This window comes from Scardinius erythrophthalmus, assembly GCF_964197995.2.
Source record: "Scardinius erythrophthalmus genome assembly, chromosome: 13".
Taxonomy (NCBI): Eukaryota; Metazoa; Chordata; class Actinopteri; order Cypriniformes; family Leuciscidae; genus Scardinius; species Scardinius erythrophthalmus.
In genome coordinates, this window is record NC_138233.1 from 20,685,136 (window position 1) to 20,709,674 (window position 24,539).

General features: G+C 38.1%; 1 protein-coding gene across 1 annotated transcript in view; it reads left to right on the plus strand.

Annotated features, from left to right (window-relative positions):
• Positions 1–23,996, plus strand: part of gpc3 (glypican 3) — a gene marked incomplete at both ends in the record, with an annotated part of 75,084 nt that extends 51,088 nt beyond the window's left edge. The window contains 2 exons of the mRNA XM_081382100.1: positions 3,603–3,807; positions 23,818–23,996. Of these exons, the coding sequence (XP_081238226.1) occupies positions 3,603–3,807; positions 23,818–23,996 (384 nt within the window). The remainder of the gene's footprint in view (positions 1–3,602; positions 3,808–23,817) is intronic.
• Between the last annotated feature and the right edge of the window lie 543 nt (positions 23,997–24,539).

Below are 24,539 nucleotides of genomic sequence, written 5' to 3' on the forward strand. Positions count from 1 at the left end.
ATATTCTCAAAACAATAATTTTCAACATCTTCAAAATTAACATTTGATCACTGACAGCTTCTTCACCAGATCCACCATCCAGTGACAATAATATTTGATTGCGTTCAGTACTTGCTCTGCTGTAAATCTCTGAGCCATTTCAAGTTTTGCTGATGATACTTCCTATTCTTTTGTTTTCTGCCTGCGGTTACTATGAGTGAAACGGCACTTCATCATTGTGTATCAGACATTGACACCTTGTGGAATAAATGTGAATTGCACTTATTCAGTCATCAAAGATTCAATAATTGTTGCGCAGAAAATATACTTACACTGTTACACACCTCGGGTCGTTTGATGTCTAACTTTAAGAAATGAATGAGGAGGGGGTTATGGCGTCACGGGTCACTAAAGACCCGAGGTATGCATTTAAGGGTTAAAGACACACAGCAATATGTAGGTTATGCAGTGTTTACAACTGGTGCTGTTCTCATTTGGTTGGTATTTTAAACTTCATTAACTCACTAATTTCTGTGTATTCTACACTTATTAAAAACATATTTTAAATAGATGTTAGATTATTTTGAAATAAAGAAATTAGTAGAAATTAGCAAAGATGCATAAATAAAACTGATTTCTGAAGGATCATGTGTGAAGAAATTCAGCTTTGACTTCAGAGGACTAAATAAAATTTCTATATATTATAAGAGAAAACCGTTGTTATAAATTGTAATATTATTTCACAATATTACAGTTTTTTTTTTATCTTATCAAACCCAAACTTTTGAAAGGTAGACCATCGCTTGACGCTCAGTGTTGATTCCCCCTACCTGTCGGACCCCAGCTGAACCTGCGATTATTACAAACTGTTTATTACAAACATGGCCACATTTACCATGGAACGAGCCCATTGCTCAGAGCATAGACTACATACTACTTAAATTGTCTGACTGAATAGACTGTTTGTGCATCTGTCACTGTGTGACAGATGTCTTTTTTCAAAATATGGGTGAGTAATTCACTCCACTATTTTATATTGCATCATAAAAGCATATATTACAAAACACTGAGTTGTTAAATAGTTTTACAGTGCATTTTCATTGTTTTCTGCTAAGTTCAGCACGCCACGTGTGACAAAAATAGACTCGCAACGATGGTTGCACCTACTCTTCTTTTACGCAGCAGTATGTGTACAATGTGAATTTTTATTTTTTGTAACCTGTCAACATGGTAGGCAAATTAAATGCATGCTGCATTGAATAAGTTCCCCCATTTTCCTTCACTGTGACAATGGCACGGTCTAGAAATGTACTCTAACCAGCCAAACCAAAGCATCCTGTGCTACCTCAGCTGGCCACTGCACTGTGTGTGTGTGTGTGTGTGTGTGTGTGTGTGTGTGTGTGTGTGTGAGGGGGCAAGTAGCTGTGCTCCATCCATTTGGCCTTCTCTCCATATATCCAGTGCCAAACAGTTGTCCATAAGCTTTTCTTTTTTTTTTTCTCCTTCTACCTTTTTTAGAGTTTGTTTTAAAATACCCTTGACCGCGTTTCTCTCTCTCTCTCTCTCTCTCTCTCTCTCTCTCTCTCTCTCTCTCTCTCTCTCTCTCTCTCTCTCTCTCTCTCTCTCTCTCTCTCTCTCTCTCTCTCTCTCTCTCTCTCTCTCTCTCTCTCTCTCTTTTTCTCTTTAAGACTGTTTGCTTTCAGAGTTTAAATGGTTTGTGGGGACGGCCCGTCTCACGTCGTTACTGGGCAACGGTCTTCAGGAAGGAATTCAGAGCCCTCAGTAAATGTGCTTAGGGCTTAAACTCATGCAGCTCTCCAAAAACATGCTGTTGAAACAAGAGTGCATTAAAGGCCCATTCCTCGCTGTAATGCTGCTCAGGGAAAACAGCCACGTTTGTTGTTCTTTCAATTTTATGAACAGCAGAAGTCGTTGATGGGAGTGCGGTTTCACTAGGTGGCGCTATCCATTTTCACACCGTTACCAGGCGTCTCTTGTCCGTTTTATGCTTTTTGGTGTCATTGCCAGTGGGCAAACTGCATAAATGAATCAGTTTCTCTGTCAGTGCTATAACCGACCCTGCGGACTTGTTCAAACAGAGGCGGTCTGTGCCTCCCGTGTTCGGGCCTGAATGGAGGCCTGTGTGGATTTCTGGTGGAACATGTTGTATGACTTTCCCTGCTGACCTCCTGAGAATGTGCTGACTTTAAATTACAGATGGAGAGGTTTGTTTGTTTAGTAAGGCCTGTTTATCTTCTGAGGGGTATAGTATAATAATTATCCATTTTTATTCTGAGAGAGAGAGATCTGTGTGCTGGTCAGAAGCTGTTGCCCTCTGATTTGTTTCGGAGGGAAACCATACATAGCCAGACCCATCTGATCTCAATTTTCTACTGTAGACAAAAACAACAACAGCAATGAAAAAAAGCAACAACAACAAGCACATGCTTGTGTCCGCACATCGGAAGGAAATCAATAAAAGAGGGAGACAGAGTAGAAAGATTAAAGGAAAAGCAGAAGACGGAGGGGGACGATGGAATTTTCAGCAATTATAGTTTGGCAAAACAAAACAGCGGTTGATGCAAGAATCAACTCTTTTAACGTTTATCTTTTTATGCCTGACTCTACTTGAGTGCAGTACTTTTTAAAAAGAAAGACAAGAAAAAGTATTTTGGAAATAAATGGCTTGATTTCATTAACTTTATATATTTAACCTTATCAAGCTCAAAATCAATTCTCAGTGTGAAGTTTTACACATACCATTGTATCCAACTATATATATATGACATTAAATTTTTTGTCAGGAAGCAGCTGACCTGTTTAATAAAATCAAAAGGAGATGGTGATTGATGCAGACTTTTCAATCAATAATAGTGAAAGTGTGTAATTTAGGTTCCATAACCGATTTTGTTTTTGTTTTTTTTTGCATTTATAAGCAACTTTTCACTTTATTAAATAGTCCTGCAGAGTGATGAATTTTTAACAATATAAATATTCCTTGTAGTTTTTCAGATAATATAAAGTCATATCAGATTGATTATTTTGCATAATAATTATAAAATGAATCACAAAATGGTGTTTAAAATAGTTGTTTTTGAAGTGACACCTTAGGACATGCCATGCTCAGAATTGTCACCTACCGCAAAACATCTAAACTTAATTTTTTGGTCCATTGTTCTGCTATTGTTCTTTTGTCTTCTACAGTAATCTCTCAGATTTTACTCCAACTATATCCAGTAAATAACTAGTTTCTCTCCAGATGTCGGCCATTTTACTTAGTGTGCTGAAATGAAATATTTGGCCATGACTTTGTTTGGCAGATTTCATCTACAGTGTCATTGTGATCTGAGCACAAATCCATAAACCTAATCTCATACTGATATATGATACATGTTCTAGAGCATGGATTCCCAAACTTTTTTCTCTTTAACCCAAGCTATTTACTTGAAGTACCTTTTGATATTTTAAGTTAATATTACAATAATTTCACATATTTTCATGTTGAAGGTTCTCTGATTCGGTTAATAGCATAATATGTTCAGCATACTTCTGTAGTCATCAAGGTGTAATGTTTTATTCCGTTTTTCCACCATTCTCAATGCTAATGGTCTTTTTATCTGTAGCTTTTACGGATGGTGACGTTGCCTGAGAAGCGATGGAGGGCTCGACCAGGAGGGAGCAATGCGAGAAGAGACCCAGCCGGACAAGGCCAGGCAGACGAGGATGAGGAGGGTCTAGAAAGCGGGGACTGCGATGATGAAGATGAGTGTACTGGTGTTTCAGGACTCGGGCCACCCCCGAGACGCAAACGCCTACGCATCTTTGCAGGTCAGTGATATAGCACTCACTCAGACTCAACGCCATGTGTTTTTTTATACTGTGCTACTGTAAATTATATTGGCTAATATATTTGTGAAAGTTGACAGGGCTCAACGCTAAGGATTATTTCTGCTGGCCCGGTTGGGTAATGGTTAAATTTTTTTACTTGCCCTGCCTCTCTAGCCTGGGTTTCCCCATGCTGCCTTGAGCGCAGCGCGATTTTATTCACGCTGCTAGGCAGCCTGGATACCATGGACCAGATTTTCCCCTCAAAAAGGGAACCAACCACAGAACGGGGAGGGAGCAGCAAGACGATGACGACGTCTATGCGACACACCGAAGCAGTTTGTTTATATCTATGGATCCAACATGGCAGCAGACGCGAAGTTACCTTTCGATGCAGCCTTAGATAGTGTTCTAAGTAGTTTAGAACGCAAGTTTATTTCGTCTTCTTCCTCGTCCAATTTCTGTCGCTCTACATACTTCATCTGGTATAATTGAAACGATTGGCTATGAGCTACGTACAGGTGCATTTGATAGACATTCGTAGCGCCCAATAAATGGCTCTGGGCATTCGTAAACCACGCCTCAAATACGAGAAAAAGAACATGTGGTTCCCAGACCACGTCTCAATGAGACGAGGTCTGACGTTAGCCAGGCTAGTGCCTCTCCCTAAAAAAATAAAATAAAAAAGTTATTGTTTTCATTGTTTTTGACTCATTTAATCATGAATTCTAATAAATAAGGTTTTAGATACTAGTGAAATTTCACAATTCTCGATACCAAAGCTAAGACTACTAGCTTACAATCAAATGTAAATTAACACATAATCTTCACTGTATAATTTAAATATAGATTAATCCTTATTAAAGTTACAAAAGTCATTCAGTCAAGAGCAGTGTGATTTGTTGTTTAATAAACATTAAAAACACAGACAGCAACAGGTTTATTAGGCTGCTGTCACTTTAAGACAGGTCCAATCCTTCTCTTGGAGGGCCACTGTCCTGCAAAATTTAGCTCCAACCCAAATGAAACACACCTGAACCAGCTAATCAAGGTCTTACTAGACATACTAGAAACTTCCAGGCAGGTGTGTTGAGGCAAGTTAGGAGCTAAACTCTGCAGGACAGGGGCCATCCAGGACCACCCCTGCTTTAAGACATAAAGCACAGATTCAGTATTCTTATACTCATGCGTTTTCTTCTCAACTGTTTAAGTTGACCTAAGACATAACCGACTATGTTGTTTACTAGAATACTCTCCAAGACATTTTGGCATATTTCTGTGTGTATTGGTCCGTTCAAGCACAAGAAGACACAAAAGAGAACTCAGTTTGGTATTTGCACGCTGTCTGAGAGGCGGCTTCCTGTGCAAGCATTTTCGGTGTGTGTGTGCACAAAACTGTCTCAGACAGTTGAATGTTTAAATTGGCAAGACTTAAAAACACATGCTAATGATAAACTTTTATGACAATTCAGTACGTGCCCGATTGGGACCTTGACAATTCCGTCAACATCCATCATCCTTTACGCTGGCACTGGACCATCAGCCAGTCCTTGTTGTCATGCCCTGGTTGCCTCAACTTCACAGGTTACAGGTAGCTGTCTGTTATCAGTGACCCCGTGACCCTATCATTGTCCAAGGGAACAAACAGGGTACATGGGAGATGTTCCCTTTGATGCAAAACAAAGCACAAAAGAACCAACAAACCATGTTAGTGCAAAGAAACTAAACAGAGGCAAAGAATAACAGCAGAGGGGCAAGAACAAGGAGTTTGATACTGACTGACAAAGCCGGACCAGCTGAGCAAACACAACAGAGGGAGTTGTCGTCCTGGTCGTGTTGTTGTGGCAGAGATTTGGGCGCTCTGGGTAGCGCCGTCAGGGGCCCAGGGCTTGACTGAGAATCCCACATATAAAGCACATGTGGAAGGTCAGGATAACACATATCAGCACTCAGATTCACACAGAGGAAGCGAACCGGTGATAAAACGTCCAGCATCGAGCACTGAGTTTGAATGCTCTATGAACTGCGAGCTGGTGGTGTTTGTGTGCACGTCCTCCCTCCCTCTCGAAGACGATTTACTGCTTTAATCATTAAGAATGAAGAGAATGCATTTTGGGCGCTGGGATGAACAGTTGGCCATATATCTTTCCTGTCTTGGAATTTTATATCCCTCAGTCCTCTCTCATTCGCTGTTTGTTTGTGTGTGTGTTAGGGCAGTGGTTTGTGACCTAAGAATGGATTACAGGATTTGTTCTGATAGTGTCATGGACAGCGGGGTAAAACAGTGCTAAATGCTTAGCATTTATAATATTTATAATAATAAACTGCAACCATACAATCAATCATGCAGGTTAGGACAATTACAAGAGATGTCTTGTAATCAATCTTTCTGGTGTTTTGGCATAAGTTTATATATCACTTGGCTATATGGCTATATGTCTAAAGCTAATACAGTATAGGCCTATGTTTGTTCCAAGTGTTAAGGTCCATTGTCTCTTGTCAGTAGTGTAGCAATGTATCACTTTCAAAGCAAGCAGCCTCCTGTTGGTCTTTGTGAACCTGTTGGAAAATCTGTGTGGGTAAATCTTTCGTACTTCCCATTCGCGTGGATTCCTGTTTAATTTACTGGATTTTACAAGCAAATATTTGCCAAAAAATGTAAATCACATTCACACAGAATGTGTTTTTGCATTCCAATGCTTTGCTTTCCACTGTAAACATGGGGGGGGGGGATTCTTGCTGCATTTTTTCTTAAAAATTTTGACATGCATCACAACATTTCATGTTTAAATGTCACAGGAGACAGTAAGATATAGAAAGATTATTTTAAAAAAATAAGTACAGCTAAATTCTGCTTCTCTGCTGTTGTTAATGCATTTACAAAAGTATCAGTTTTTCTATCCAGCTATTGTTCATAATTGTACATTTTGTTTTGCCTATAGTTTCATGTTTTTTTGTGCAATATTTGACCAATATACTTGCTCAAGTGTTGTATAAATATGTCTGTTTGTTTTAGTATAGACCTTTAGGCCTCTGATGAAACAGGTACATAGATAACAGCAGATAGGCAGAAAGCTGATGACCCAGTAAACCATGCTTCAGCCCTGCTGTCTTTTCATCCCATTTTGGTCGTTTAGGGAGGGGTCAGGAAGTCAGAATGCCAAAGGTTAGGCAGGTTCACTAATGGAAGTCCTGTCTGTGCCTGGTGCGCTGAGATGGACGACGTAGATCTGGTTTCTCAGAGCTCTGTGGAAGAGACACGGCTTCGGCGCTGCGCAGGGGTCTGGGGAACGTGATGGGTAGAACAACAACTAGGTGCAGACAGGCCGCAGCTTGGGCCCAGACCCCCCGTAAATCAAAGCTGTCAGCCGGCCAGTAATTTTGAGGATGTTCTGAGTGATCCGGATTGATTGATAAATCGTCATCTGGGGTACAGATTCCAGGCCTCTTCACCCCCCAGGACTGCCCCCAACCCCCATACCAACCCATGCATTCCAGGCCAGCAGAGCTATTCCAGGACACGGGCTGTGTGTGTGTCATATGCACACACCCCGAGATACACACAGCCAGCGCTGAGGTCCTGTCATCTGCCTCACCAAACTCACTTTAATGTCAGCCGCCCCGTTTAGACAAGATAATGTGGCCAACAGAGCAGTCTAGCGCTAATCAAACGTGCTGTTGTCATATATTATATGATGCTTTATGGGAAAGAGTTTGTGTTACTTTAGTTGTTTAATGTGAAATATTGATGTCAAATATTGATAATATTACTTAGTCCTGTGTCAAATGTACTTTTTAGTTTTTATCATATTTAGTCAACCTTGTCCCGTTTTTGTTTAGTCAACTAACCCCTGGTTTCACAGACAAGGCTTAAGCTAGTCCCAGACTAAAATGCATGTTTGAGCTGTTTTAAATGAGAGCAACTTGCACTGATATATCTTAAAATATGTCAGTGCCATTGTTTTGTCTCAAGATGCACACCAGTAATGCTTTTTTCTAATGCACGTTTATGAAAGCTACTTAAATGTCCTAATTCAACTAAGGCCTAATTCTGGCTTAATCTAAACCCTGTCTGTGAAACCAGGTCTGGCTATTTTAGTCTAGTTTTAGTCAACACATTTTCATCATGCTGCATAATGGTTAAACAGAGCTAGTTCGCAGAGAGATAGAATGCACTTATTTAATTATTTAAACGCAAAGCCGGGGGGGGGGGGGGGACGCAATTCACAAGGACGTATTGCACCGTGGATGACGAACAGTTCAATATTATACTGAGAATTGTGGCATCCCAAGTCTGCATTATGTCTCCTCTTTTTTCCCCCTACAAAAATAAAGAGATGTTTTGGTAAAGTTTTTATTTTTAAACTTACATTTAGTCTCGTCTTTTTTCGTCTACAATATTGGATGTTAATATAGTCACAGTTATTGTTAAATTACCTTCTTGTCGTCTCATCATCATCTTCTCTTACTCATGTGAAAAAAGCTTTTGTTAAACAGTTTTTGTTAACGAAAATAACACTCTGGTTTCAAGTGTGATATATACAGTATATGTAATGCAACAGTTCTGTAAACAAAACATTAATAAGGAATAACTGGCCAGTTATTATGTTTATTTTTTCACTGCCAACATAAATAGTGAAAAAAAGGCAAAAGCAGGGTCAAGCGTTGTCACAGAACAACACAGAGACTGAACACAAACAAGAAAAGTGATATAAAGTGAAACCTCCCATGGTTACATTTTTTTTAACATGAGGTCATGCAGTTTGTATCATTTTGTATCATAAACTAACAATAAACAGTGTTGGTTCATTTCTACTTACATATTAGTACATTTTTAAGCTGTGTAAATGTGCATGAATGTACTATGAATGAGCATAGATTAACAATGAACAACATATAAACAGTATATTTATAATTTAACATTAGCCTAGGTTCAACAATTGTTAAAATAAATAAATAAAGTGAATTATTCCAAATTAATTATCATTAAAAATTAATGTAATAATTAATTATACTATTCTAAATACAATTCATAACTGATATTACGTAAAATTAGTGTACATTATTGTTATTATATAGAATTATTAATATATTATTATTCATAAGTATTCAAATGCTTTAAAAAAATGAACCTTATTGTAAAGTGTTAATGTTAAAAGAAATATCAGTATTCTTGAAATGGTGCTTGGCCAATCAAATAAGAGGAATGGATTTCATTTTTAATTTACAAAATTGTATTAGATAAGTGGAATTGAGAACTGTTGTGTGTAGTGGTGAGTGTGTGAAAGATAAACCAGACATAGACCTGCTCTCTCAGTCTCATCGCTTTTAGCTGGGACAGCCCGTCTGCACTAAGCCAAACCATAAACCTCGTGCCCAGCTGTCATCACTGCCTTTCATTCTTTATGAGCTTCCGCCCCATTCTATCACACTTTCTCATCTTTTTCTTCATCGAGACCCTGAACGATCACCCCATTTTGTGTTTCCATGTAGTTTAAAACAAAGTGTCTCATTCAGCCCATCTGTTGCAAGTGCTTTGCTTACATTTCCCACCCTCTCTGCGCTCCTTGGTTCCCTTCTCATTTTATCAAGGAGGAACCCAGGAGGAGTTGATGAATGTAGCTATCACTGAAAGGCCAAACTCCTGTAGTCGGGGGATTTTCGAGAGGGCTGGTCGAAGTGCGCCGGGCTCCGCAGCCTTGACCACTCCGCCGCACAGCATGGGTCCTGTCAAAAGAGCTCTTGTTATTTTCCAGTGCTCAGCAGACGTTTGGTCACTGTAAGTGCTGAGGAGCATTTTTTCTTTGAAGCTCTTTGGCCCTTTATCAGCAGGCGAGGGTTAGCAAAATACAATGTGGAAATATGCCTGTAATGTGAAACATGCAGCTCGCGGTGAGAGCCTGGGCAGGGCCCGAGTCTCAGGTCTGCTGCAGATTTACTTAAGATATGGAGAGAGTAAGAGGGATGGAGAGGAGAGGAAATTTTGTGATGGATGGTGTGAATTTGTGAGAAAACGATTCAAACACATTCAAACACAAGCGCACGGAGCATACGCTACTCTTGCAGCATACATAGTTTCATCCTTCTTCTGATCTTGAGGCTGGAATGCTAACAGGCTCCATGTGTCGCCTCTGACCTCTAGCACCTGATAGGTGAGGAGCAAAGCACACGTTTTCTATTACGGAACATTACGGCACAAGCTTTCTGCACACAGCCGTAAACAAGCTGCATATGAGGCCGGCCTGCCTAGTGTGTGTGTGTTTTTTTATTTGAGGAAGTATACATTTATATGAGTGTGAGAGGGTGGGTGGGTTTAATTAGCTCTGCTTTTGAGGAGAAATTTGTCCCGAGAAGCTAAATATGACAAAAACCTCCCTTTTAGGGACATTTGAGAACATATCTGGTGAAAAAAAGATTCATAAATAAACTAATGTTTTTTGGTGGCACTTTACAGTAAGTATACAACTTTATGAAACAGCATATGCATCAATGTTACACAGCAATGTTAAATATTATTTTGGTAAGACTTTACAACGAGATTCCAATTTTGTTTACATTAGTTAACCACATTAGTTAACATGAATATCCGAACCCTGACACTGAAACCGAACTAGCGAAGTGCGAGAACCCTGACAATTTACAAATAGATTATTAAAATCAAAAGTTTTATCTATTTGTCTTGAACTAACAATGAACAGTTGTGTTTTTAACTAACGCTTATGAAGATGAATAAATACTGCAATAAATGATTGCATTGACTAAGTAAGGGTTAATGCCCGACGAGGTGTCCATTATCAGGTATTAATGGACGACGGCTGCGCTGCGCGTCGGACGGTTGCCTCCGCCGAAGTCCATTAATACCTGACAATGGACACCTCGAAGGGCATTAACCATGGTCACTTGCCAAATAACACATTTTTAAAACATTAGTTTATATTTTAATTAGTTTTACAATCGAAATCTAAAGTTACAAGTTACAAACAATAACTTGGTTTCCTTGGTTACGCCTGACGGTTTATTTAGGTGTACATTATCACTTTTTAACGGACACCCTGCAGCCAATCAGAATCGAGTATTCACCCAGACCATGGTATAACATTAACTAATGGGACCTTATTGTAAAGTATTGCTGTTATTTTTATGTTAGCTGTTGCATTAACAAACAGTAGTAAATTGTTATTTTACTTTACTTTACTAAATTATAACATTATCAATTTCTATATCTTTTTCATTCTTTCTTTTTTGGGGGGGGGTTGTGGGTTTGAGTTAGTCTGCAATATTTATGTTTAGATTTATGTATCTTAAGTCTATGGTACGACCTCATTTAGATAAGTGAACAGTGTGAATGTGTGTGTGTGTTCTTGTTGTACAGGAGTTTGTGTGCAGGTATGAGAATGCATGTCCATGTTTGTGTATGTAAGGGCATATTCAGTGGTGTTCTGACTGCAGATGTTTGGCTGCAGTGGCCCGGGTGCTTGGAGCGATAGACAACACAGATGTCGGCTCAGTGTAATGTGGAAATCAACCTGAAACACACCTGGAAATGAATAGGGCAAAATGTTCAGGAAATGAGCAAAAGTAAAGTCATTTCTCAGTTATCTTTAGCTTCCCTTAATAAATGGTGAATGTCAACCCTGAAAGACCAAAACCCAGACAATAAGACTGAGAATGTTTCTTAAATTTACGTCTTAGTAATAAAATACGGTCACATGAAATTTGCTATTAATTTTCTGAAATAATTTGTATGAAGTCTTTGTTCAGCCCTGTTCTGTAGAGATTATGCTAAGTAATGAAAAAGTGAAAAAGCATGACCGTTGAAAAGTTTTTGAAAGAAGCCTCTTATGCTCATCAAGTCTGCATTTATTTGAAAAAAAATATATATATATTATTACTGTATAAAATAACTGTTTTCTATTTAATTATATTTTAAAGTTTAATTTATATGTAATTAATAAGCTGAATTTTCAGCATCATTACTCCAGTCTTCAGTATCACAATGTTGAAAAGTTGTTCTGCTTTATATTTATATGGAAACCGTGATGCATTTTTCCAGGACTCTGAACAGTTCAAAACAGCATTTATTTGAAATAGAAATATTTTGTAACGAACAAAATGTCTTTTATTTATTATAAATATTATTTTTTGTCATTTTATCAATTTAATGCGTTCTTGCTGACCCCAAACTTTTAAACAGGTGATAGTTTTCTTAGTTTTTTTAAGGATAATATATGTTTTCTAGCATTTTCTAACATCCCAATGAAGTTTAAGGATCATCTGGTGTACTGGTGTGCCACTTCCTGCTTCAATTTTCTTTCTCTCTTTGATGTTAATTGTTTTGCAATAATATCTTTAGAAATTGTTTATATCTTTATTTCTTTGAGCGCCCAACTCTTAAAGGGATAGTACACCTAAAAATGAAACATCTGTCATCATTTACTCACCCTAGGACCATTTCGCTATAGAACACAGTAGGACAAATTATGAAGAAGGTACCAGGAGAATGAATGGGCACTGTAGTGAGCAAAATAGAAAATAGATTCAAGGATGTTAAGATTTCTCACTTAACAACTGAAAATGGTCAAATCTCACCACTTGTGACCTGTAGAGTTAGATTAGGGCTCATCCAAGGCTGTTTGTAAAATGAGATGAGATGAGAAAAGTGAGATCAGTAAACGGGAAGAGAGCAGATGGTGGGTTTTCCCCCCTCTTTGAGAAAGAAGCAATGGCACCATCGCATCTGCAAATAATCCTGATCACAGAGAGAGGAAGTTTGCCATGAGAAACAGCCCAATGGATCTGGCTCCTTCTACAAGGGATCCTTATTTCTTCCTCTGTATATAAACAACAATCCCTCCCCACACACACACACTCAACCATATGCACTTAACAGATAACCACATACACAGAGAAATAATGATACCTAACCAGCATTTGTGTAAACAGTGCCTGACTCAATATGCACAGGAGCTAGATGGATTACATCTACAGTCATTCCCATTGTGGAAGGCTTAACATGGTGGCTGGGAGTTTATGGCATCTCACCAAACATTGTTGTATACGGTAGGCTGGTTTCAAACACTAACAAAAGTGCTGTCACATTTAAGGAAAAGGATAGTAAAGGAAGCTCGACAGTTGTGTTATGGCAAAAGTTAATAAACCAATTAAGCTCATATTTCACACAGAGAACACCTTTTTTCTCCTTCCAATTCATTTCTGTGTCTGAGAGTTTCCAAAAGAAAGTGTTTGTTTGTGTGAAGGTTTTATTTACATTAGCAGGATGTCCAGAATTGATTCCAGACATCTTTCTGCGTCATGTCTGTCCGTCACCCTAAAGACTAGAAACACAAACTGTGTCTCACCTACTGTGGTTCATCCGTAAGCCAGGAGGCACAGAAAGAGCTGTGAGGTTGCATTTGAGGTTAACAGGGATTTAATTAGTGACAGTCGTTTCTGTTCAGTGCGAAAAATATCACGATAGTGAACCTAGTTTCTAGTTTGCGACAAGCATCGCTATATAGTGTAACAGTCAGGTTCTGAAGTAAAAATCCCATTCACACTACTCCTACTACTAAGAGTAAATGTTTAATAATAAGGTATAAATTAAAGTATCCTTCTAAACAAGTCGCCCTTACTGTAGAAACGAACCACGCCAAAACAGCTTAGCAGCAATCTTAATTGCATAAATCAATAGTTTTATATATCTAACATGGATGGATCTCTACCTGTCGCGATAATATAAAACTCTCCTCATATTAGAGTAACAATTACAGAAGAATAAAATTAAGCATATTTTGTTATCTTTTGGATCTTGGAAGGGTTCAGTTTGAGCAGATGTTTTATACCATCATCACTGTTCTCGTCAGAGCTCATTTCCCAGTACATTCAGCTCATATTCGCCATCTCAGACATATTCTCAAAACTATCATTTTAAACATCTTCAAAATCAATATTTTGATCACTGACAGCTTCTTCACCAGATCCAGTGACAGTGACAATAATATTTGATTGCGTTCAGCTGTAAATCTGCAGTAAATCTCTGAGCCATTTCAAGTTTTGCTGATGATACTTCCTATTCTTTTGTTTTCTGCCTGCGGTAACTATGAGTGAAACGTCACTTCATCATAGTGTATCAGACATTGACACCTTGTGGAATAAATGTGAATTGCACTTATTCAGTCATCAAAGATTCAATAATTGTTGTGCAGAAAACTTACACAAATGCGGGTAAAAATCAACTGTGGCGGGTACCGCTGTTATATCACTAGCCAATTTGGCGTGTTATTATGTTTACTCACTTTGCTGGGGAAGTTCATGCAAGTCAAATCTGCGCAGATTTAGTGCAAATACTCAACTCGTAGTCATCATGATATATTAAATACAGCGTATTGCACAGAATCTGCGCATATCTGGCTTACTGGAACATGCCTGTCACTACGCAACAAAAAACGCAGCACTTGTTCATTTACATTAAAGCAATAGCGATGATTAAAAAGCATTTGGTTAACAGAAAAGACATTGTTATCCAACATCCTACATGTTCTTTGTACTGTATAGATCTTCCCACCTAAAACAAATTTTTGGTGAAAAGGACCAAAAATTATATATATATATATATATATAGCTGTGACGTAGTTAATCTAGTTCATTTCTTTTTTTGGCTAGTAGAAGTTCTGAATGGCCGATAACTTAAAAATGTAATAGCCAAATTGGCCGGTGAGTAAAAAAGTTACTTACACTGCTTACACTGTTACACACCTCAGGTCGTTAGCGACCCTATACAATTTTTACGAAAAATGAATGGGAAAAGTGGCATTCTTTTATAATTTTTCTGTCTTATTTTTAATATATGTTATAATGAATTGATTGAGGATTACTAAGAAGATTGCAGTCTAACTTTAAAAATGAATGAGGAGAAGGGTAGTGAAGGACATTGCAGGCCACTAAAGACCCAAGATATACGTTTAAGGGTTAATCCTTATGGAAAAAAAGAATGGGAAAAATACTTTTCCAAGACTAAAAACTTGGACAGTGGCTGTTGCACTCATACTTGATTGATTGATTGATTGACTGACTGACTGATTGATTGATTGATTGATTGATTGATTGATTACTTTATTATCCCCATGGGAAAATTTCTGTTGCTTGTGTTTCAACATGCGTACACACAAAGAACCAACAAATTACATAAATATAAAAACACGAAAGCACCCACTGAAAAAACTATCATCACTGAGACCTGCTCAGTAAACACCAACACTACCTTTCATTTAAGGATTTTACTGATTGTGGCAGGAAGGATTTTTTCCCGCTATGGTAATCTCTCAAATTTATTAAACAGAGGTTGCCTATTATGTCTCATATGATTTTCATAGCTTTACTAAGGCATCTGATTTGATAAATTTGTTCTAGACCTCTTAGAGGGATATCAAGTAGTTTACTCACAATACTCAAAACTTTCCTAAGCTAACTCTTTAGTTCCACTGTGATGGAAAATGTAAAAACACAAAATGTAAAAACACTTTCAATAAAAGAATTACAAAACACTCAAAAACACTTGTGGTACGGGCATGAACCTGGCCTGGCTTGTTGAAGAGAGCAAATGCCCTAGCAACCATATCTATACTCTGACAACCACCCACAACACAGCAGCATCATGATGCCATGTTTTGCACGCACACGCACCGCATGCTTTTCTTGGTATTAGCCATTACTATAAACAAAACAAAATAACAGAATGACTATATAGAGTATCCCATATTAATTCCTTATATCTGAAAGAAAATATAGTTGCCATGTTACATTTTTAGTACAGACTCGCTGTCTTAGTCACTGTTAGTCCTCATTCCCATGAGGTTTCAGGTTCTGCTGGTCCATTTTTTTAAATCTCAGTCAGCATGTCTCACAGCAGCTGGAGCATTTCTAAGCGTTTCATGGTCAGTGAGTTCATGTGTGCCATCAGCTCAGCTCATTGAAATGACCTTTACATGGTGATTTCTCATGGTGAGACAGCAATTAGACCTTCACCATACCAGAGGAAATTATATTCCCACTGTGGTAAGATCTGTCTCTGAATCTGTTTTATCCCTTTTTGTGACCATTTCTCCCTGTGTCTAATCTGAATTTTAGAGGCTAAAAATATATTTGAGTAAATCTAATTATGAGCAGATTTAGTGAGAGGAGCCATATAGCTGACACCAGTGGCCTCGCTCACACTGGGTTGTGCTAATTAATATGTGTTGACTTGAATTTGCCCCACAATGCCGCCCATTGAAGGGCTTTGATGGGGAATGCTGACATAGGGTTAGGACGGTTCACAGAGGAAAAGAATCAGTTATCTTCAAACGAACAATCATATACTGTGTTAGACTCCTTGCGAAAGAAAGATTTTTCCCTCTTTCTCTGCTTTACCTCCCACAAACTGTTTTCGGTCACACTTTAGATCCAATTCTCACTATTAACTAACTATTAAATGCAACTTTTGCCTCATTAAACTCCTTATTACTGCTTATTATTAGCTATTAAGGTAGTTGTTAAAGGAATAGTTCACTTAAAAATGTAAATTCTGTTATTATTTACTCACCCTCAAGTTGCTTCCAAACTGTATGAATTTCTTACTTCTGCTGAACACGGAAGAAGATATTTTGAAGAATGTCGGTAACCAAACAGTTGATGTACCTTCTTAATTTTTTTTTTTCCTACTATGGAAGTCAGTGGGGTCCATCAATTGTCTTGTTACCGACGTTCTTCAAAATATCTTCCTTTGTGTTCAGAAGAAGAAAGAAATTCATATAGTTTTGAAACAACTACATGACAACGGAATACTGATACTGATGACTGATAAACAGCCAATATCCTAGTAATATGCATGCTAAGCAACTAGTTAATAGTGATAATTGGACCTTAAACTAAAGTGTTACCCTGTTTTCCACCTTTGAAGTCTCTTATGCTCACTATGGCTGCATTTATTTGATCAAAAATACAGTGAAAACAGTAATGTTGTGAAGTAATATTACAATTTAAAGTATAACAGTTTTCTTTATTAATATATTTTGAAATGTAATTTATTCCTGTGATACAAAGCTGAATTTTCAGCATCATTACTCCAGTCTTCAGTGTTACATGATCCTTCAGAAATCATTCTAATATTCTGATTTGATGCTCAAGAAACAATTATTATCAATGAATATTTTGTGGAAACCATTTTTTCATGATTAATAGAAAATTCAAACAGAATTTGTTTGAAATATAAATCTTTTGAAACATTATAAATGTCTTCCCTGTCACTTTTGATTAATATAGTGCATCTTTGATGAATAGAAGCATATGTTAATGTATTTCCAAAAAAAAAAATATATATATATATATATATATATATATCTCTTACTGACTTCAAACTTTGAATGGTAGTTTACACAATGTCTCAGTGTTTTTTCTATAACTGAAGCAGGTACAAAAGAATCATTCCCGCTGTAAACAACATATCACAGCATTGCTGTTGCTCAGTGTGCAGCAGTGGCGTCTCTGTCTGGATGTGCTTTAGCTGCGTCTCAGTGTTCTGTAACTGTGTCTTGGCCTCCTCATGGCTGGCTAGTTTTTCTTGGCGAGCTGCTAGCTGCCTGCTGGAGTGGGCCTGTGGTCAGAGTGATGGGTGTGGAGACATATGCTCACATTCCTCCCTCTGTCCTCACCAGAACCAGCAGCAGCTTCGGCCAGAGACACTGACTGAGCTGCATATGTGAGCATAGAGTGTGTTCACTTACGTTTGTTGAGATAGAGGTGTAGGAGGTACTGAAATATCAGGTTTTATTTATGACATACACCATTCAAAAGTTTGGAGTCGGTATGTTTTTCAAATATTTTTGAAAGAAGTCTCTTTTGCTCACCAAGGCTGCATTTATTTGATCAAAATACAGTGATGATGTAATTTATTCCTGAAATGGCAAAGCTGTATTTTCAGCATCATTACTCCAGTCTTCAGTGTCACATGATCCTTCAGAAATCATTCTAATATGCTGATTTGCTGCTCAAGAAACATTTCTCATTATTATCAATGTTAAAAAAAAGTTGTGCTGCTTATAGGATTATTTGATGAATAGAAAGATCAAAAGAACAGCATTTATTTAAAATAGAAATATTTTGTAACATTATAAATAACTTGTCACTTTTGTCCTTGTTGAATAAAAGGGTTAATGTCTTTAAAAAAAAACGTACTGACCCAAACTTTTGAATGGCGGCGTATTGCAGAAATTCGTTTTTTGCAATAAAATCATTTGTATGCTCATTGAGTGTAACCCTAGAGCAACATTTTGGGTCTGGCAATAAAAGTCTGTATGCTTTGTATCTTAATGTCTGTCAGGAAAGGATATTGATATGAAACATTTGGAAATGAAAATGTCTCATTTGACACCTGCACAGCACGAAATGTGCTTTATTGGTTCCAGGCAGTGCATCTAAATCACCATAATCGCTCATAAAAGCCAAGTCAGTAGCACAGTCTAATGATATTTTGTGATTTATAATAAAGTGGCTTTATATATGATACTTAAACTGCTATTAAAATAAAAAGATATCTGGGAAGATTAATGATCAGATGGCTGCGTCTTGTCTGATAGCTAAAAGACATTTATGCTGAAGGAATGCTCTATAACATTTTTGTCGTTCTGTGTGTTTTCATAACCCCGGCTTCACAAATGTAGCAGCAATGTAAAGCAGTATTGGCCACTTTCATAAGCAGCACCTGTGTTTGGAGACTGACATTCCATGTACTTATCTAGTCCTGGTGAACACCTGTAAGGCGGATGGGAGCTCCAGAATAAACACAGCAACTGTATGTCCAGGTGGAGTGGAGGTCTGTCTGGGAGTTGGCAGAGATCCTGTGCTCTGTGATGAACTGCATTTCAAAACTTTTTGAATCTCTCTAAAGAGCTATTAGATTTTGATGAATGTTCTGCATGGAGACTGTATACATTGTTAACTATGTAGGCCAGACTGATGAGAGAGGCATATTTTCTTTTTGTGAGTATTTCTCTTTTTAATTCATCAGAACCATACCTCTGAGCTTAGTATATGTGTACACTTTAGTGCCAAATGAGCTCTAGTTTAAAATCTAGTTATGTATTACTTTTCTTATGAAGAAAATGTGACCGTGTTCACCAGAGTAATGATGCTATTGTGTTGTGGATGGTTCCCAGGATGTCGCTGTTGCTGAGTAACAAATACAACATTTGATTTAAATAATGTATTAATAAATGTCGAAATTAACATTCCCCAAGATTAATAAATGCTGTAGACGTATTGACGCTCATTCTTAGTTTATGTTAACTAAAGTAGTTAACTAATATTAACTAATGGAACCTTAGTAATTTTGATCTTTCTATTCATCAAAGAATAATCTGATATCACGGTTCCAACAAAATATTAAGCAGCACAACTGTTTTCAACATTCATAATGATAATAAATGTTTCTTGACAATCAAATCAGCATGTTAGAATGATTATTGAAGGATCATGTGACACTGAATACTGGAGTAATGAAGCTTTGCCATCACAAGGAATAAATTCAATTTTATAAAACATTAATTTAAAAACAGTTGTTTTAAATTGTAATAATATTTCACAATATTACATCTATAGCATCTTTTGAGCGCTAGTGTAGATTCAATGCTCTTAGACATAAACTAAAATCCACAAAACCCTATTAATGTCAAAAGGTCTCTAAAACGTAAGTTTAAGTTGTTGAAATCTCTATCCCCAAGTATGAGCTGTAGTAGTAGTAGGATGCACCCTAATAAGAATTATCCTCACGCTTGGGTTGGCGTAGGTTTGTTTGTTGTTTGGAAGAACAAAGCTTGTCCTCTTGAGTTAAGGAGAGCAAAGCACTTAAACACCCTCATCGCCTCTCTTTAAACAGCAAGAGCTTATAAATCTTCTTAAACCAGGTCTTGAAACAAACTAGTCCTCTAAAGCAGTCAGCTAATGTCTTATTCTTACTATGGAGTGCTGCAATAAACATTTAAAACTTGTTTCTGTGTTCCTGTTTGCTGTGCCTGTGATGTAGTGCGCTGCGGGGATTGAGCTGGTCCAAGCCCACCATTAGCAATCAATGGCTGACTGTTGACCTCTGACCCGTGTCGTAACTGGAGCTCATAACTCTGTGATAAAGCCAGTCAGAGCTCTGCATGCATGGTGGAGGAGAGCCCTGGAGACTGATACTGCTGAAAATTGATAGCCTTTGCAAGCCGTTGTGCTATTGGTTAGACTATCTCATGCTCATTCGTTGTCTGTAGGATTTTCTGTTTTCTATATTTAGCATGCCAGCCTTCACATATCCATCCAACTAATTGCCATTGTGTGGATATCAGATCCAAAACAAATGTCAACCGGACCATCAACCATTCTCTGGATCCCGTCACTCACATTATTATTCGCAAGTGTTCACGGCTCATTATAACTGGATATTATTGGTCACATTGTGGAGTTGGGTTATACACAGTTTGCGCTCTGTGTCGTTTCTTTTGGCTGCTGCAGCCAGACCCCCACCCCTATTATTTTTATGAACATTTGGGGTTTTACTCTGTGACTCACACCTCTCCGTACTCACACAGCAAACAATAACACACACACATTATTCACTTTCATTCCTATGCACACGACACCTCGTCTGATTTAGGGTGTAGTGTATATAAAAGCTGTATTGAATTACACCTCTGCTTTAATTGGACTAGTGGTACAGTGTGCCGCTGTCACAATGAAAAATCAGCCTTTCAGGGTCCGTGGAATGTCTAACCGCTGGCTTGTCAGTGGACGGAGGGAAAGAAAAAGTTAATTGTTTTCTGGCTCGCGTTCAAGCTCTGTCGTAATTGCACAGAAATCTCAAGGAGGTTTCAGCGCCGAGGCTTTATTTATTTGCCTCCTTCCTCTGTTTTAAAGTCGACTGTGCTGAAATGGGCCCCCGGGCATCCAGAGGACCCCCTGAGAGACGGCCTCCATCTTTTTTCCCTGCTCTCGGCCTGGTTCTCACTGGCTGGCATGCTGAGTTCAGGGCCTAGAATTAATTAAGCTGTATGCCTTCCTGTTGATCCCACCACTACGCAGCCGCTGGCCCAAATGGTGGACTTCCTCCCTGTGGGGTTAAAATTCCCCACAAACGAAGGAAGCAACTTGAAGACGCTGGTGAGGAGGGTATTAAATATGGCATTTGATCTTAGTAGATGAGATTGAATACATCTTAGTTTCCAGTCAATGTATTGCAGAGAATATTAGCATACAAACAGGTGTCCAGATGCCCACTATGTTGTGTAAACTGATTTCTATAGTTTTTTAAAATGCTCGCAGCCTTCCAACAATGTTGAGGTAAGCACTACATGACAAACACAGACTGCATTTGTTATGCTCGGTTATTGTGTTTACATCTGTATATAGTGGGGTGAAAATGCGTCTCTCATCTTGGTGTTCAGATAATTAAATGAGCACAAAAGACTTCAGACTATTGGCAATTCTATTACAATATATATAACTTAAGCATATATATTTGAAAGAAGTATATCAAAGGTGCAGTAAGCTCTGTTGAAAGTGGATCAGACTAAGCATCACAACACACTTGTAGCCAATCAGCAGTAGGGGGTGTGTGCACTCATGATGGGAGAGGGGAGAAAGTGAGCAAGAGGAAGATTTGACTGTAGAAAGAGAGATGGCTGAGAGACATTACAAAAGAGAAAAGGTCAGAGGAATATCACTGGAGAAAGAAGGGTTGTGTTCAGAAAAGAGCTTTAGGACCCACGTTAATGTTAGAAAAGCTTTCAATTGCTGGAGTGATTGAAGCGGGAAGGCCTGAAAATGGATGCCGAGGTTGCGTTGCTTCTGCTCCATACGTGAGTAACATTGGTTTTGCTGTTTCACAGAACCAAGATATCCTGTTGTTGTAATAATGTAAGCTATAGTAACAGAACAGTTTTGAGTGTCATTGTTTGTCTGTGCTGCTGGCGACTATAACAACCAACTCTTGTTTGTATACTCTTGTGTACTGTCTGTTTATTTTTTGTTCTTCCTTGTTGTTCATTCGTCATATTTTCGCGAAGCGTTATTTTGCTTCGCTTCTGCTATAATAAAGAGATTCTTGCCTTTTGGAGGTGGAACGATGAAGGGAGGGGTGTGTTTGTTTGGGTTGATTTCAAATATCAACAGTGTTTCTCAGAAATCGCACACTGCACCTTTCATAAGGGCAAATTAAAATAAGATTGTGAGAACGATCTACCATTTTTCTATGTATTTTCTTATTCTTGCAGTTTTGTTTGATCATATGACATTGTAAAGCACTTTTAATCTTTACTTCTGTTTTCCATTTGTCTAATTTTTTTTTTTTTAAGTTTACAGTTTTTGCAGCATAACTTGATTGAAATGCTTAACTGAAAAATGAACGAATTTGAGAACGTCTCAGTATTTGGTTTGACCCCTTTTCTTTAATGACAGCAGCACTCAAGTTGACATGAACTCCACGGGTTTGTGTTCTCCAGCATGATTTGAAAATGATCCAAAGAGCAACATGAACTCCTTAATAACATCTGACCATTTCCACCCAGTCACATGATCAATGTAACAAATCTACTTAATTTGATTAGTGACCTTAAAGTCTTTTCCTATTCAGTCTATTTTTACGTTTACATTTTTACAAAATTCTAAAACACTGTTTATTTCCAGGTTTAAATCGTAGATATTCAGTTATTTCAGTGTATATTGCCTATATGGTTTAGTTATGTCAGATGGAGAGCAGGAATTTGAGGTATGTGCTACATAAGGCAGGGGAGCATGTGTGTATATATCTGCCACAGATCGTGTGTGTGTGTGTGTGTGTGTGTTGAACGAATAAGATTCTCCTCAGCGTAGAGGGACACTTCACAGGGGATAAATAGCTGGCGTGCTTCTCCATACTTGATATCCTCTTTCCTTTTCATAATTTTCACCTCATAGTTCTGTCTCCCTCATGGCTGATTTCCCAGACAATACACCTCATCTGTAGATGCTGAGATAAATGAAAAGATCTTTTTCTTTTAGTGAAGAAAACGATTGTTAAATGGTTTTAAAATGGAATGCTGCCATATTCCTCACTCCAGTAAGATGACGACATAACAAAACTAATGACTGGTTATTAGAGGATGGAAGTAGCTATTTTTCCAGACTAAGTAAGCACACATACGTCGCCAAGATGACTGGAAAGGTTCATGTTATAATCACGGGGTACAAACACCTTAAAAAAAGAGCAGATTCACATACATTCTATCATACATGTCTCAAAAATAACTACTGAATATTTTAGTGACACATTGCAGTTGTGAAAACTCACAGAAAACACACACAGAAAACAGTAGGAAAGTGAATTGTAAAAAACGTAAATGATTGTTATGATAGTTATAGTCTGATGTGTTTGATTCTCTAAAAAAGAACTGATTCTTGTCATTCGTTCGGGTTGTGTCAGGTTGTGCTGCATTGGTTTGATTCACTCAAAATAACTGACTCATCAGAGTAATTAATTCAGGAATTGAACTACACTGATTGTTCAGAATGTGTTTGATTCAGTCATGATTAATGATCATGATTACTCATGATTAATGAGTTATTAATTGTCTACACTACATGCTACATTTGGTTGTGTTGCATGTGTTTGCTTTACTTAAAATAACAGACTCTTTGAGTCATTTGTTCAGGCATCAGACTACACTGATTGTTCGTAATGTGTTTGACCCAACTTGAGTCATTTGTTCGGGAATCAGACTACACTAGTTGCACTGTATTTGTTTGCATAACTTAAAATAATACAGACAGAGTAGTCATTCGTTCAGCAATCAGACTACACCGATTGTCCAAAATGTGTTTGATTCAGTAAAAAGAACTGACTCATTAGAGCCATGCATTCTATATGGGACTTTTGAAGCCATAGAATAAACAGTTTGAAACAGTTTTATGCTGTGCATATCCATCCATATAATTTCTCCCTCTATCTCTCTCTCTCTCTCTAAGATTTGGCAGATAACTTGGCAATTGATGACTTGACACTTCACGAGTTGCTCCTGACTCCCAGACTGGCTAAAGACGGACGCGGCGGAGCTTCCATACCTGGAGCAGCACGGGCGGCATACGTTCCTAGTGCAACCTTCATCTTTACCATCATCATCCTCATAACATTGGGTCTTCAGTGATGAATCCATCTTCAAACCAGTTTGATCAGAAACGATACTGATGCCCATGTGTACATAAAGCTCCATGATTTTTGGCCAAGGACGAGAACTTTTCCTCTTCTCAGCCTCAAGTCTTACTATATGAACCTCTTCTTTTATATATTTTGTGTGGACCTGAGGATTTCAGTATCCCCTACCACGCTCAGACTATGAAGTCATTCTTGCATGAAGAGCATTACATACACATACACATACAAGAATCATGTTCTTTCCCTCCATGCTCATATGCCACACAACAGCCATGTGTTTTACATTGAGCATCGCCTCCCCTTTGCTATACACATGCAGTTTTACACAAAGGCCAAAGCCTTCTGGAGGAAAAGGAGCTAAATCGCTTTTGAAAAGACAAAGAGGCTCAGCTTTTGTGAGTGAATGGGCACACTTAAAGAGAAGGAAGCGTGACTGACAGAGTCTGAGAACACGTACAACGTACAACCCTAGTGGCGCAGACTGTCTCTCATACACACTGCAGTGAGCTTCTCCTCGGCCACTCATTTCCTGTGC